This window comes from Moschus berezovskii, chromosome 22 (assembly GCF_049115385.1).
Source record: "Moschus berezovskii isolate FMDL1 chromosome 22, NW_MosBer_1.0, whole genome shotgun sequence".
Taxonomy (NCBI): Eukaryota; Metazoa; Chordata; class Mammalia; order Artiodactyla; family Moschidae; genus Moschus; species Moschus berezovskii.
The window spans coordinates 19,804,292-19,820,426 of record NC_142481.1 but is presented as its reverse complement, the minus strand read 5'-3'; the positions used below and the strand labels follow the sequence as shown (position 1 = coordinate 19,820,426).

The window sequence follows — 16,135 nt, the reverse complement described above, 5'->3', positions numbered from 1 at the left end:
TTCTTTTTGACCAGGTGTTCTCCCAAACTACTTTCCCCGTGGCCATCAGGGTACCCTCTGCCTGTGAATCCTTTCAGAGGTCTGGAAGGGGACTACACTTACTAAACCTAAGAGTGTTATACGGAAAGAGGAGCCTGGCAGGCTGTGGTCCATGGGGTGGCCAAGAGTGGAACACGACTAAGCGGCTGCAACAAGGGCGTTACATTCAGATAGCGCGCGCAAGTGCGGGAGTAGAGGCAAGTTCCCCGCAGTCGACAGTGGTAGCACTGAGGGGAGCAGAGTCTGCCAGCAGGGGAAGTTGGGGAAGGGTAGGGACCGGTTTGGGGAGGGGTGTGGGGTGCGCAGATTTCACGGAGAACCAGCATCGGACAGCGGGGTGCGTTCCACTCTCTCCCAGGCGCCTCCTCCAGACCGGCACCTGGGGCAGTTAGGATGGGAAATCGTGGCAGCCAAAGCCTCCGAGGCAACTCCTGCGGAGGTCTGCCTCCAACAAAACGGGTTTGAGAACCACCGGGCGCAGATCCCAAGAAAGGAGCTTGCCTGGCGGGGTCAGCACTTCTCACGACTCGCGCCTAGAACTCGTAGCGGTTCGCGGAGACGAAAGCGCGGAAAATGTTTGGCCGGTTGAGGCCGCCGTAGCAAGGGGGCGGGGTCCGGAAGGGAGCAGGATGGCGGCGCTGGACGGTGACAGCGACGAGGATTTGGTCAGCTATGGGACTGGCCTGGAGCCGCTGGAAGAAGGTGCGGGCTAGATGCGTCGCCAGGGCCGCTGGCAAACAGGCTGGGGGTCCAGGGTTCAGGGCCAAAGCACTCAACCCTGTGCCAGAACTTTTCTGGCACTGGGGGAAAGGCTTGCGTGCTACGGGCTCTGGGCTCTGACCAGAAAGGCGTGCACTGTGCTTTCGGGGTGCTTATGTTTTGGAGGGAGGGATGAAAGGCCCGGAGGGATGGGAAATAGAAAGATGACAAATTGGTTCGTGTGAGAGCCGAGGTAGGGGAGCAGCGATGGTCAGGCGATGTTTTTCCTAGGACAGGACGTTTGAGTTCAGACCTGAAACAGAAAGGAAGCAGCGGTACGAAGACTTGGGTGAAGAGCATTTTAGGCAAGGCGAACAGCAAGTGCAAAGGCTCTGAAGTCGGAGCCAGTTTGGCAAATTGAGGAACAGGCCGGACTGTTGTGGGTGGAGCATACAGCACCCGGGCGAGGCTGGCAGAAGATGATCTCAGAGGAGGAGGTGGGGGCTGAACCTTACTTGGTGTGGTCAGGGAGTCTGGATTTTAATACTAAGTGTAGAAGAGTCATGGGGGAGGGGTTACACAAAGGAGGGATGTATGTTTTTAGGTTTATTCTATCCTTGATTTTGCGAGTAGGCCGGGTGGGGGTGGGCAGGAGTGAAGCAGGGAGATAAGCAAAATTAGGGCGATGATGGTGGCGGCGGTATGTAGCGGTGAGTTGAGAGTACTTTGAAAGCAGAGCTGACCGCGAACTTGCTGGTGGAATGTAGAGGTGAGAGCAAGATGAAGCAAGATTCTCTTCCATGTTTCTGGTCTGATCCACTTCATGACTTGATTTGTTCAGTAAAGTATGTATTGACTACCCAGTAAGGACTGATGGCAGTGCTAGCCCCGTGGAGGAAGACAAAGGAAATATGGTGGGCGAGGAGTTATTTGCAGACTCCTTTTTTCCCACTCCAACCACATCCTGTCAGCTTGTTTGTACTTCTGGGACATAGCCATTGATGACCCTCTTATTCCCTACAAACAGTTCAAATCATTAGAAACTTCTGCCAGATGTTGGCCCTGTATCTATTCTCTGAGTACAAAAGACAGAGAAACTCTAGTCTCCTGAAAGCTTCTAATGTATTTAAAGACACCCCTTGCATTTCCTCTAAGACATCTCTGTACCACACTTAGTTCTCTAGTAAATTTAAAGTTTAAACTAATAAGTTTAAAGTCCCCTCAACCCTAATTTGTCAAAGCTTTTCTCCAAGTATGGGACCAGAGTGTGGGTAAAGTGGGGCCATCACTAGGTGCGTCCTTTATTTTAGGCTGTATTTCTTTAATACAGTTTAAGATTGCGTGGGGTCTCCATGGCTCAGTGGTAAAGAATCCATCAGCAATTCAGGAGCGGCAGGAGATGTGGGTTCGATCGATCCCTGGGTCGAGAAGATCCCCTGAGGAAGGGAATGGCTACCCACTCCAGTATTCTTGCCTGGAGAATCCCATGGACAGAGGAACCTGGTGGGCTACAGTCCATAGGGTCACCAAGAATCGGACATGACTGAAGTGACTTAGCATGAACACACACGCAGGCAATATCACAGTAGCTGTATTGGCAAACACATCAGCCCATGATCCCAAGGAATTTATTGACAAAGATACTTGTTTCAAGGAGTTTCGAATCTAGTTGAAAACAGAAGTTTGTGATTCACAAGCGCTAAAGTATGTCAAGTAGAGAAGAAATAACCTACACAAGCTAACAGGGAAACCTGGGAAGGCAGGATAGGACCCCCTGAAAACTGGTTGGAATTTAGGTATGCAGAACGAGAAAGGGTTAAACACGCATGGGTGGAGGTTACTATAGCCTGTCAGGAAGGAGTTTGGGTCATTTCTATATTTCTGCTCACGATTGTTTCCTTGTGAAGTGACATATTGTAAGTCATCAACTATTTGATCTATATTTTTCTAATTCTTCCTGTTTTGATGGTGTACAAAATCTGGAATGAAGCCTAATGGTCTTGCCAACCTTTTGAAGTAGAGTGAACTTTTTTTTTCCTGGCCTAAAATCATCTTTTAGCTTCTCATCACTAGAAGTTTTGGAGGACTGATTCATTGTTACCTAAGCACTTTGAAGTTAAAACGCACTCTGAATACATTTTACAATATAACATACTAGACCAATAACCACTGTTATCTCCTGCTTTGAAGCTTTAGTGACAGGTTAGACAAACATTGGTAGAGCAGAGACTCTATTACTTAATTAAAATAGAAAGTTTTATTGGTTAAGAGACAGTGAAGGGATTCCCTGATGGTCCGTTCCCTGATGGTGATTAAAAGACTTCCCTTCCAATGCAGGGGTTGTAGGTTTGATCCCTGGTCAGAGAGCTAAGACCCCAGGTGCCTTGGGGCCAAAAAAACCAAAACATAAAACAAGCAATATTGTAACAAATTCAATAAAGACTTACAACATGATCCACATTAAAAAAAAAAAAAGTCTTAAAAAAAAAGACAGTGGAGCTTAGCTCAGTGCTCTGTGATGACCTAGAGTTGGGATGAGGGCTTGGGAGGGAGATATATATATATATCACCCTGCTGATTCACATTGTTGTGCAATAGAAACTAACACAACATTGTAAAGCGATTGTACTCCAATTAAAAAGAAAACAGAACCTTCAAAAAAAAAAAAGAAGAGACAAGACTGATCTGTTATACACAGACTCTTAGACACATAGGTGCTCTGGCCTGGAAGAAAGGGGCCTTGGGGCTTATCTTATCTTCCCTTAGATACATTCACTTGGCTGTAGAAACCTTCTCATCTTCAGCTCATCCTGCACTCAGATTAATTTAGGACCATTTTCTTCTTCCTTGATGCTGTGATTCTCCCACTTAAAACTATCTTTGACTCCCAGGCACCCACAGGACATACCTGGTCCTTGCAGCACTGTGTTCCATGTCTGCTGCACCATCTGTCCTTCTTACGTATTTATTTAGTTTTGGCTGTTTGGGTCTTCATTGCTGTGTGCAGGCTTTCTCTAGTTGCAGCGAGCAAGGGCTGCCCTTTGTTGCTGTGCAGGGGCTTCTCATTGTGGTGGCTTCTCTTGCTGCAGAGCACGGGCTCTAGAGCATGGGCTCAGTAGTTGTGTTGCAAGGGTTCAGCTGCCCCACGGCATGTGGAATATTCCTGGAGCAGGGATCGAATGCGTGTCCCCTGCATTGACAGGCGGATTCTTAACCAGTGGACTACCAGGGAAGCCCCCATCTGCTCTTCTGGTTCCATATTCCATGGCTTCCTTCCAGTCAGACTGTATTACTTTCTCTAACATCTTACCTTCCCCTTTTAGACCTTCTGTTTATTGTTTACTGATGGAATTAATGCCTCTGAGTGACTCTGATGTTGTGGGCCTGGCACATTGTCAGAGCAGTTCCTATACACTCAGGTCTCCTCTGCTGGACTCTGAGTGCCCTGCGAACAGGAGTGGAGTTGTGTTTTGTTTTCCACACCCAGGTCTAGAACAGACCTACTTCCTCTGGAAGGCCCTCAGTAAACTCCTAGTGGGGGACAAGTAAAGGATAGAATGGGTTGCATCCCTGACTTGAGTTGAAATCTGATTGCAGTTTTGTGCTTATTGGTTGTGGAACTTAAGGCACTTCTTTAATCAGAACATCCTTATCAGGGTATGATAAATGAGATAACATGTGTGAAAGGAAAGGATTAGTTATTTGTAGTAGTGATAATTATCACAGCGCCTCCCTAAAATGCTACCCCCCGCCCCCGGAGTTCTCTTGTGCTGTGATTAGAGGTGGTGCCTCTTGCTCAGGAGCCCCATGGAGTCTAGTGGCTCCCACAGTGCATGGCCCCCATCATCTGCTGCTGGGTTCTGCTTAGTTGTCGACCGATCTTATCTCCGTTTTCAGGTCAGGAGTACCTGGAGAACCAAGCAAGACAGAACCTTGAGTTGGTGGGACCTGTCCTCTCTCACCTTAACCCGGTGGTTTGCAACTAGGGATGAATTTGCCCCCCAAGGGACTTTTGGCAATGTCTGGAGACATCTTTGGTTGTCATGCTTTATTGGGACAGGGGTGTTACTGGCATCTAGTGTGACAGGCTAGGGATGCTGCTAACCATGCTGTGGTGTGCAAGTCAGTCCCGCCTAATGAGGAATTATCCAGCACAAAAATTATCCAGTCACTCCAGCTTAGCCTGAAATCATGCCAGGTGAGCATGCGGTAATGGAGCATTTGGGCTGCATTTCTAAGAAATGGTGACAGTCTTGGATTGTGGGATCTAAGTTGTGATTCAGTTCTTTAGAATGAAATGAAATTTCTAACGTATACTAACCAAGCTTTGCTGTGGCCAGCGACGGCACTCAGCTCCTCACGTGTGGTATTTTTAATCCTTAGCACCAACCACCACAAGGTGATTCAGTTATTACCCTAATTTTGTAGTCATGAAGACTGAGGCTTAGAGAAATCAAGAAACTTGCCTAAGGTCACAAACCTAGCAAGTAGGAGGGTAGGTTATATTCTGCTGCTGCTGCTAAGTCACTTCAGTCGTGTCCAACTCTGTGTGACCCCATAGATGGAACCCCACCAGGCTTCCCCATCCCTGGGATTCTCCAGGCAAGAACACTGGAGTGGGTTGCCATTTCCTTCTCCAATGTGTGAAAGTGAAAAGTGAAAGTGAAGTCGCTCAGTCGTGTCCGACCCTTAGCGACCCCATGGACTGCAGCCTACCAGGCTCCTCCATCCTTGGGATTTTCTAGGCAATAGTACTGGAGTGGCTTGCCATTGCCTTCTTCGAGGTTATATTCTAGAAATGACCTAAAGCCTCCGTAAGCTACGGGTAGGTTATATTCTAGAAATGACTTAAAGCCTCCATAAGCTACAAGTAAGAATTTAGGACTATGAGGCTAAACATTTGTTTGCTTTTTGTTCCATTATCCAGAAGTAGTGACTGGCTTAATTATTGAAGCGCAGGTACCCATGGGCCTTAGAACATGTCTTACCTACCGTATGTACTACTACTCTGTTGCTGTTCAGTCACCAAGTTGACTGACTCTTGGAGATCCCATGGACTGCAGCTTGCCAGGCTTTCCTCTCCCTCACCAATTCCCAGAGTTTGCCCAAGTTCATCTCCGTTGAATCGGTGATGCCATCCAACCACTTCATCCTCTGTCACCCTCTTCTGCTTCTGCCTTCAATCTTTCCCAGCATCAGGGTCTTTTACAGTGAGTTAGCTGTTTGCATCAGGTGGTCAAAATATTGAAGCTTCAACTTCAGCATCAGTCCTTCCAAGGAGTATTCAAGGTTGATTTCTTTTAAGAATGACTGGTTTGCTTTCCAAGGGACTCTCAAGAGTCTTCTCCAGCACCACAAATTGAAGGCATCAGTTCTTCAGTGTTCTGTCTTCTTTACTGTCCAGCTCTCACATCTGTACATGTCTGCTGGAAAGACCATAGCCTTGACTACTATCAATAGCAATAGAAGCTGGTACTTTAAAGGTATATGTGTGTCCCTCTTTTTACCAACATTTTACCTGCATTTTCTGATCTAATTTGCATAACGACTCTATGAAATAGATGTTGCTATTAGCATCATCTCTATTTTACAGATGAGGAAATTGAGGCACAGAGAGGTTAAGATGACCAGAATCCCAGTGCTGGTAAAGGTGGGCTTGCTGTGACTCCACTCGGAGCATTTAACTACTATATAACTTGCTTCCTGAATTGAATGTTGAAAATAACTTAATGGTTACTTTTTGTTTTCAATAGATACAGACGTTTTCATTGGAATTGATAAAATTAGGCAGTATTTTGTGCTGTGGTACCTGAAACTGTAAACGTAGGGAATTTATAGGTGAGGCTGAAATTTTTGTTTGTTTGGGTTTTTTTGGCTGAAAATCATGGACTGAGGAGCCTGGTGGGCTACAGTCCATGGGTCATAAAGAGTTAGACACAACCGAGAGACTAAGCACACAAACACATACGTCATGTGGGATCTTAGTTCCCTGACCGGGGATCAAACCTGTGCCTTCTCTGTTGGAAGCCCAGAGTCTTAACCACTGGACAGCCAGAGAAGCCCAAAGGCTAAAATGTTTTAAATTCCATTTTTGTTTGTGTGATATTTTGTTGGACTTCCCTGGTGATTCAGACAGTGAAGAATCTGCCTGCAATGCAGGAGACCCGGGTTTGATCCCTGGGTTGGGAAGATCCCCTGGAGAAGGGAATGGCTACCCACTCCAGGGTTTTTGCCTGGAGAATTCCATGGACAGAGGAGCATGGTGGGCTACCATGGGGTTGCAAAGAGTCCGACACGACTGAGCTACTAACACTCACTCACTAGTTTGTATGATTTAGCAACTCAGCCCTTTCCAACAAAGTAGGAAAAGGAATAAATTTAAAGAACAGTAACTGTAGTCCATGGGGTTGCAAAGAGTCAGACACAACTTAGCAACTAAATCACAACAAAACTATGGACTCAAGAGCGTTCCAGAAATAAGGAAACTTAAGCTTTGGGGAAAATGGGCAATATCAGTGGAAAAATTCTGGACTCAGGGATACTATGAATTTCCAGAAGAGATGTAGAAGTGCTTCTCTCTGCCATAACCCTCTGCACGCCCTGTGCCACTCCAGCAGCTTGCCTGCTTGACTGCTAGCATGTTTCACTTCCATGGGTTGGGACCCTCGTCCCAGTGTAATTCAGTTTCAAAATGGAACTTAGTGGGAAAAGCAGGCCACTTTTGCTAAAACATACTTCTAATATAGATATTAAAAGAGATATCTATAATTTTCTTAGAACTGTAAAGAAAATATATATAGAATATTAAATATGTTGTTTTAATTGATAAAATATATTGTTTGATAAAATGTATTGTTTTCTAAGCTACACACTCTATTAAAATCTAGGAAAAGCAACTTGAATTATATTTGAAACTACAAGAAGTGAACAATTCATCATGTTTAAGAAATGATCTTTGGGACTTCTCTGGCAGTCCAGTGGGTAGGACTCAGTGCTTCCACTGTGGGGGGCCTGGGTTGGATCCCTGGTCAGGGAACTGAAATTCTGTGAACCGTGTGGCATGGCCAAAAGTAAAACAGTGATCTTTCCCCTAAATTTTCTATAACCTTCCACCGCCTTCTCTCACATTCAAAAACATTTTTTTTTTCTTTTTCAGGTGAGAGACCAAAGAAGCCAATTCCTCTTCAGGATCAGACCGTCAGAGATGAAAAAGGAAGGTATAAACGATTTCATGGAGCCTTTAGTGGAGGTTTCTCTGCTGGTTACTTCAACACTGTTGGCTCAAAAGAAGGTAGGATTTTCTTAATTACAGCTACTGTACGACTAAAGCAAGTGATTGAAATATAATAAGATTTTCACTCCTCTGCCCCCCTCACCTCCACCCCCAGCAATGCTCCCTTTAAAAAAACTATAAAAAGCATGTTAGTATAAAGTTAGCTGAAAAGTTGGTTTGGGTTTTTCCACACAGTGTAATGGAAGGGTATTGGCCAACCCAGTAAGTATACTGTAGTCATTTGTGTTCTTTGGATGTTTCCAGATGAACTTGTGTGTTGTTTATTGGTTACAACCTGAAGGTTTGACTTTAAAAAAAAAAAAAGATACATCCTAACCAGATAATTGGACTTCCCAGGTGACACTACTGGTAAGAACCCACCTGCCAATACAGGAGACCCAAGAGATGAGGGTTCAATTCTTGGGTCGGGAGGATCCCCGGGAGGAGAGCATGGTAACCCACTCCCATATTCTTGCCTGGAGAATTCCATGGACAGAGGAGCCTGGCGGGCTACAGTCCATGGGGTCGCAGAGAGTCAGACACGACTGCAGTGACTTAGCACAGCCCAGCACAACCAGGAGATGAAGCGATGATAGTGGCTTCTGTTTCCTTCTGCATCTCCCCCAGGCAGCGCTCTCACGCAGTTCGTGCAGGGCATCATCATCTCACATGACTCAGTGCCTCGGGGGGGCCAGTGTCACCGCGGCTCTGTGGGTGAGGACGCTGCAGGTCTTGACCCTGGGTCCACAGTATCACTTGTCAGTACATGTTGTCCACCTGGAGAAAAGGAAAATCAACCAAATTTTTTACATTAGGCAGCATCGTAAATTCTGTACTGTTTAATGTATGTTTTTAAAAAATGTTTTAAGAGAGAAGCTGAAAGAAAATGACTTATGTATATCAAATATGAATTTAAATGACTGGTTAACTCACCTAGCAATTATTAAGAACAGGATGAGCCAAATCTGTCATAGATTTTTTAAAAAAATTACTCATACATAACAATGATAGTGAAATAAAGATGGAAAACAATAGAAGAAAGTAGAAGGTAGAAAGCAGGTAAGAAAAATAATTAGGGTAAATAAGATGGTTTAAAGTTCAATATCAAGAATGTATAAAGATCAATTCAATGAGTGAATGATCAAAGTATTTGAACAGTTTACTCCAGAAATGCTGCATAGAATGTTCAGCCTTATTATTATGAAAAGCAAAATTAGGTAACTAAGGCACTATTAAAGAAGCATATTTATAAAATGTTAAAAATGGCAGTAGGGCTTGTGAAGAAAGATATACATGAGTACGCTACTGATGGTTATAATTATGGCTGCATGTATATTATAATTAAAAAGTAAGACCAGCTCAAATGATTAGTCTTCACAGATAGACTGTGATATGCTAATACACTGGAATGTCTCCTTACCTTTAGGAGTGACAGATTCAAGCACTGTGCAGCTACAGGGCAAAGACTGTAGGAATCCAAAATGGGGAAGCTGCTGGGCCCAGTGTATTCCCTGGGAGAGTTGACCTTCACTCTCCTGGAGTTTCTCCCAAGTTGTCCTGGAAGCCTGCTCCACCCACATAATGGGTATAGGTCTGCTCCATACTCCTCAGCTCCTCAAGACTCTGGCAGGAAGTCAGAAAGGACATGAGAGAAAATTAAAACAGTTTATCTTACAAGGTTCTGGATAAATTTGACCTCCAGTGCAATTTCTCTTTGTAGGCACAGCACAGGCTTGGTAACCATGAGTGGGGAACAGGGGTGTTAGTTATAGGACTCAGGAATTTGATGGAGTCGGGGGCCTGGTATGGATGGCCATTGCTGACCTTAGACTGTGCTGTGCTAGGTTGCTCAGTCGTGTCTGACTCTTTGCGACCCCGTGGACTGTACCCCGCCAGACTCCTCTGTCCATGGGATTCTCCAGGCAAGAATGCTGGAGTGGGTTGCCATTTCGTCCTCCAAGGGATCTTCCCAACCCAGGGATTGAGCTCAGGTCTCCTGCACTGCAGGTGGATTCTTTACCGTCTGAGCCACCAGGGAAGCCCACTCTTGGACTAGCCAGGTTGAATCCTTTCATGGCTGACTAATGCACCTTGACGTAGTGTTTCTTTGATATGTTAGTGTGTGCGTATTAAGTTGTTTCAGTCCTGTCTGACTCTGCAACCCAATGGACTGTAGCCCACCTGGCTCCTCTGTCCATGCAATTCTACAGGCAAGAATACCGGAGTGGGTTGCCATGCTTTCCTCCAGGGGATCTTCCCTAACACAGGGATCAAACTCACATCTCCTGCAGATTCTGCATTGCAGGCGGATACTCTACTGCTGAGCCACCAGGGAAGCCCCTTGATATATTAGTGTATTTTGCTATCCTGGTGGTCTCAGAGAGGTCCTTCCTTTTGAGGTAATCTTACATCTTTCTTCTCAGATCTAGTTGGGTTCCTTTCACTGTTTAACTTTCTTTTTTTTTAATTTACTTTTTTATTGAAGGATAATTGCTTTACAGAATTTTACAAACCTCAACAAGAATCAGCGATAGGTATACATATATCCCCTCCCTTTTGAACCTCCCTCCCATTTCCCACCCCATCCCCCCCTCTAGGTTGATGCAGAGCCCCTGTTTGAGTTTCCGGAGCCATACAGCAAATTCCCCGTGGTTATCTATTTTACATAAGGTGATGTAAGTTTCCATGTTACTCTCTCCATACATCTCACCCTCTCCTCCCCTCTCCCCGTGTCCATATGTCTATTCTCTCTGTCTGTTTCTCCATTGCTGCCCTGTAAATAAATTCTTCAGTATCATTTTTCTAGATTCCATATATATGCGTTAGAAATTATACTTATCGTTCTCTTTCTGACTCGCTTCACTCTGTATAATAGGTTCTAGGTTCATCCACCTCATCAGAACTGACTCAAATGCGTTCCGTTTATGGCTGAGTCATATTCCATTGTGTATATGTACCACAGCTTCTTTATGCGTTCATCTGTCGATAGACATCTAGGTTGCTTCCATGTTCTAGCTATTGTAAATAGTGCTGCAATGAACAATGGGATACATGTGTCTTTTTCTATTTTGATTTCCTCAGGATATATGCCTAGGAGTGGGATTGCTGGATCATATGGTGGTTTTTATTCCTAGTTTTTTAAGGAATCTCCATACCATCTTCCGTAGTGGCTGTATCAGTTTACATTCCCACCAGCAGTGCAAAAGCTTTCCCTTTTCTTCACACCCTCTCCAACATTTATTGTTTGTAGACTTTTTGATGATGGCCATTCTGACTGGTGCGAACTGATATCTCATTGTAGTTTTGATTTGCATTTCTCTAATAATGAGCGATGTTGAGCATCTTTTCATGTGTTTGTCAGCCATCTGTATGTCTTCTTTAGAAATGTCTGTTTAGGTCTTTTTCCCACTTTTTGATTGGGCTGTTTGTTTTTCTGGCATTGAGTTGTATGAGCTGCTTGTATATTTTGGAAATTAATCCTTTGTCAGTTGTTTCATTTGCTATTATTTTCTCCCATTCTGAGGGTTGTGTTTTCACCTTGCTTATAGTTTCCTTTGCTGTGCAAAAGCTTTTAAGTTTAATCAGGTCCCACTTGTTTACTTTTGTTTTTATTTCCATTACTCTAGGAAGTGGGTCATAGAGGATCTTGCTTTGATTTATGTCATCGAGTATTCTGCCTATGTTTTTCTCTAGGAGTTTTATAGTTTCTGGTCTTACATTTAGGTCTTTAGTCCATTTGAGTTTATCTTTGTGTATAGTGTTAAGAAGTGTTCTAATTTCATTCTTTTACATATCGCTGTCCAGTTTTCCCAGCACCATTTATTGAAAAGGCTGCCTTTGTTCTATTGTATATTCTTGCCTCCTTTGTCAAAAATAAGGTACCCATAGGTGCATGGATCTATTTTTGGGCTTTCTATGTTGTTCCATTGGTCTATATTTCTGTTTTTGTGCCAGTACCATACTGTCTTAATGACTGTAGCTTTGTTGTATAATCTGAAGTCAGGGGAGTTGATTCCTCCAGCTCCATTCTTCTTTCTCAAGACTGCTTTGGCTATTTGGGGTCTTTTGTATTTCCATATGAATTGTGAAATTTTTTGTTCTAGTTCTGTGAAAAATGCTGTTGGTAATTTGATAGGGATCACATTGAATCTGTAGATTGCCTTTGGTAGTATAGTCATTTTCACAATGTTGATTCTTTCTACCCAGGAACACAGAATATCTCTCCATCTGTTTATGTTATCTTTGATTTCTTTCATTAGTGTCTTATAATTTTCTGTGTACAGTTCTTTTGTCTCCTTAGGTAAGTTTATTCCTAGATGTTTAATTCTTTTTGTTGCAATGGTGAATGGGATTGATTCCTTAATTTCTCTTTCTGATTTTTCATTGTTAGTATATAGAAATGCAAGTGATTTCTGTGTATTGGTTTTGTATACTGCAACTTTGCTAAATTCACTGATTAGCTCTAGTAATTTTCTGATACTATCTTTAGGGTTTTCTGTGTACAGCATCGTGTCATCTGCAAACAGTGAGAGCTTTACTTCTTTTCCGATCTGGATTCCTTTTATTTCTTTTTCTTCTCTGATTGCTGTAGCTAGGACTTCCAGAACTATGTTGAATAATAGTGGTGAAAGGGGACACCCTTGTCTTGTTCCTGATCTTAGGGGAAATGCTTTCAGTTTCTCACCATTGAGAATAATGTTTGCTGTAGGCTTATCATATACGGCCTTTACTATGTTGAGATAGGTTCCTTCTATGCCCATTTTTTGCAGAGTTTTAATCATAAATGGGTGCTGAATTTTGTCAAAGGCTTTTTCTGCATCTATTCAGAGTATCATATGGTTTTTATCTTTCACTTTGTTAGTATGGTGTGTCACATTGATTGTTTTGCGTGTATTGAAGAATCCTTGCATTCCTGGAATAAACCCAACTTGATCATGGTGTATGAGCTTTTTGATGTGTTGCTGAATTCTGTTTGCTACAATTTTGTTGAGGATTTTTGCATCTATGTTCACCAGTGATATTGGCCTGTACTTTTCTTTTATTGTGTTGTCTTCTGGTTTTGGTATCAGGGTGACAGTGGCCTTGTAGAATGAGTTTGGAAGTGTTCCTTCCTCTGCAATCTTTTGAAAGAGTTTTAGAAGGATAGGCATTAGCTTTTCTATAAATGTTTGATAGAATTCTCCTGTGAAGCCATCTGGTCCTGGGCTTTTGTTTTTTGGGAGATTTTTGATCACAGGTTCAATTTCAGTGCTTGTAATTGGGTTGTTCATAATTTTTATTTCCTGCTGGCTCAGTCTTGGAAGATTGAACTCTTCTAAGAATCTGTCCATTTCTTCCAGGTTATCCATTTTATTGCCATATGGTTGTTCATAATAGTCTCTTATAATCCTTGTATTTCTGCACTGTCTGTTGTAACCTCTCCTTTTTCATTTCTAATTTTGTTGATATGATTCTTCTCTCTTTTTTTCTTGACGAGTCTGGCTAAAGGTTTGTCAATTTTGTTTATCATCTCAAAGAATCAGCTTTTAGTTTTATTAATCTTTACTATTGTTTCCTTCATTTCTTTTCAATTTATTTCTGCTTCGACCTTTATGATTTCTTTCCTTCTACTAATTTTGGAGTTTTTTTGTTCTTTTTCCAGTTGTTTTATGTTAAAGTTAGGTTGTCTATTTGATGTTTTTCTTGTTTCTCCAGGTAGGATTGTTTTGCTATAAACTTCCCTCTTAGAACTGCTTTTGCTGCATCCCATAGGTTTTGAGTTGTCGTGTTTTCATTGTCATTTGTTTCTAGAAATTTTTTTATTTCCCTTTTGATTTCTTCGGTAACCTGCTGGTTCCTTAGAAATGTGTTGTTTAGTCTCCATGTGTTTGTGTTTCTTACAGTTTTTTTCTTATAATTGATATCTAGTCTTGTACCGTTGTGGTTGGAGAAGATGCTTGATATGATTTCAGTTTTCTTAAACTTACTGAGGTTTGATTTGTGACCCACGATGTGATGTATCCTGGAAAATGTTCCATGTGCACTTGAGAAGAAGGTGTATTCTGCATTTGGATGGAATGTCCTAAAGATATCAATGAGATCTATCTCATCTAATGTATCATTTAAGACTCGTGTTTCCTTATTTATTTGATGATCTGTCCATTTGTGTGAGTGGGGTGTTAAAGTTTCCTACTATTATTGTGTTACTGTCAACTTCTCCTTTGTTATGTATTGAGGTGCTTCTATGTTGGGTGCATGAAAGTGAAAGTGACTTCGCTCAGTCGTGTCCGACTCTTTGTGACCCCATGGACTGTAGCCTACCAGGCTCCTCCATCCATGGGATTTTCCAGGCAAGAGTACTGGTGTGGGTTGCCATTTCCTTCTCCAGGGGATCTTCCTGACCCAGGGATCGAACCTGGGTCTCCTGCATTGCAGACATACGCTTTACCGTCTGAGCCACCAGGGAAGCCCTGTTGGGTGCAAAGATATTTACAATTGTTATGTTTTCCTCTTGGATTGATCCCTTGATCATTATGTAGTGTCCTTCCTTATCTCTTGTAATCTTCTTTATTTTAAGGTCTATTTTGTCTGATATGAGGATTGAAAGCTGAAACTGCAATACTTTGGCCCCTCATGCGACGAGTTGACTCACTGGAAAAGACTCTGATGCTGGGAAAGGTTGGGGGTGGGAGGAGAAGGGGACGACAGAGAATGAGATGGCTGGATGGCATCACCGACTCTGTGGACATGAGTTTGAGTGAACTCCGGGAGTTGGTGATGGACAGGGAGGCCTGGCGTGCTGTGATTCATGGGGTTGCGGAGAGTCGGACACGACTGAGTGATTGAACTGAACTGAACTGAACTCCAGCTTTCTTTTGCTTCCCATTTGCATGGAATATATTTTTCCATCCTCTCACTTTCAGTCTATATGTGTCTTGAGGTCTGAAGTGGGTTTCTTGTAGACAGTATATATATGGGTCCTGTTTTTGTATCCATTCAGCCAGTCTGTGTGTTTTGGTTGGAGCTTTTAATCCATTTACATTGAAAGTAATTATTGATATATATGTTCTTGTTGCCATTTTCTTAATTGTTTGGGGCTGATTTTATAGATCTTTTTTCTTCTCATGTATTTTTTTATATAAGTCCGTTTAACATTTCTTGTAAAGCTGGTTTGGTGGTACTGAGTTCTCTTAACTTCTACTTGTCTAAAAAGCTTTTTATTTCTCCATCAATTTTGAATGCAATCCTTGCCAGGTACAGTAATCTTGGTGGCAGATTTTTTCCTTTGAGTATTTTAAATACATCCTGCCATTCCCTTCCGGCCTATAGAGTTTCTGCTGAAAGATCAGCTGTTAAGTGTATGGGGTTTCCCTTGTATGTTACTTGTTGCTTCTCCCTTGCTGCTTTTAATATTCTTTCTTTGTGTTTAGTCTTTGTTAGTTTGATTAGTATGTGTCTTAGCGTGTTTTTCATTGGGTTTATCCTGTATGGGACTCTTTGTGCTTCTTGGACTTGACTATTTCCTTTTCCATGTTGGGGAGATTATCAACTATAATCTCTTTGAAATTTTTCTCACACCCTTTCTTTTCCTCGTCTTCTTCTTCTGGGACCCCTGTAATTCAAATGTTGTTGTGTTTGATATTGTCCTGGAGGTCTCTGACACTGTCCTCAGTTCTTTTCATTCTTTTTACTTTATTCTGTTCTTCAAAAATTATTTCCACCATTTTATCTTCCAGCTCACCGATGTATCCTCTGCTTCAGATATTCTGCTATTGATTCCTTCTAGAATATTTTTAATTTCAGTAATTGTGTTGTTTGTCTCTGCATGTTTATTCTTTAATTCTTCTAGGTCTTTGTTAATTGATTTTTGCATTTTCTCCGCTTTGTTTTCAAGGTTTTTGATCATCTTTACTGCCGTTATTCTGAATTCTTTTTCAGGTAGTTTGCCTATTTCCTCTTCATTTATTTGGACTTCTGTGTTTCTAGTTTGTCCCTTCATTTGTGTAGTATTTCTCTGCCTTTTCATTATTTGTTTTTAAACTTATTGTGTTTGAGGTCTCCTCTTCCCAGGCTTCAAGGTTGAATTCTTTCTTCCTTTTGGTTTCTGCCCTCCTGAAGTTGGTCCAGTGGTTTGTATAATCTTTG

At 42.5% G+C, this 16,135-nt stretch overlaps 1 protein-coding gene across 1 annotated transcript in view; it reads left to right on the top strand.

The window, feature by feature from the left end:
- The first annotated feature begins 599 nt into the window (after positions 1–599).
- Positions 600–16,135, top strand: part of GPATCH1 (G-patch domain containing 1) — a 54,990-nt gene continuing 39,454 nt past the window's right edge. Inside the window, exons 1-2 of the mRNA XM_055412320.2 lie at positions 600–741; positions 7,895–8,029. Of these exons, the coding sequence (XP_055268295.2) occupies positions 669–741; positions 7,895–8,029 (208 nt within the window). The 5' untranslated portion in view covers positions 600–668. The remainder of the gene's footprint in view (positions 742–7,894; positions 8,030–16,135) is intronic.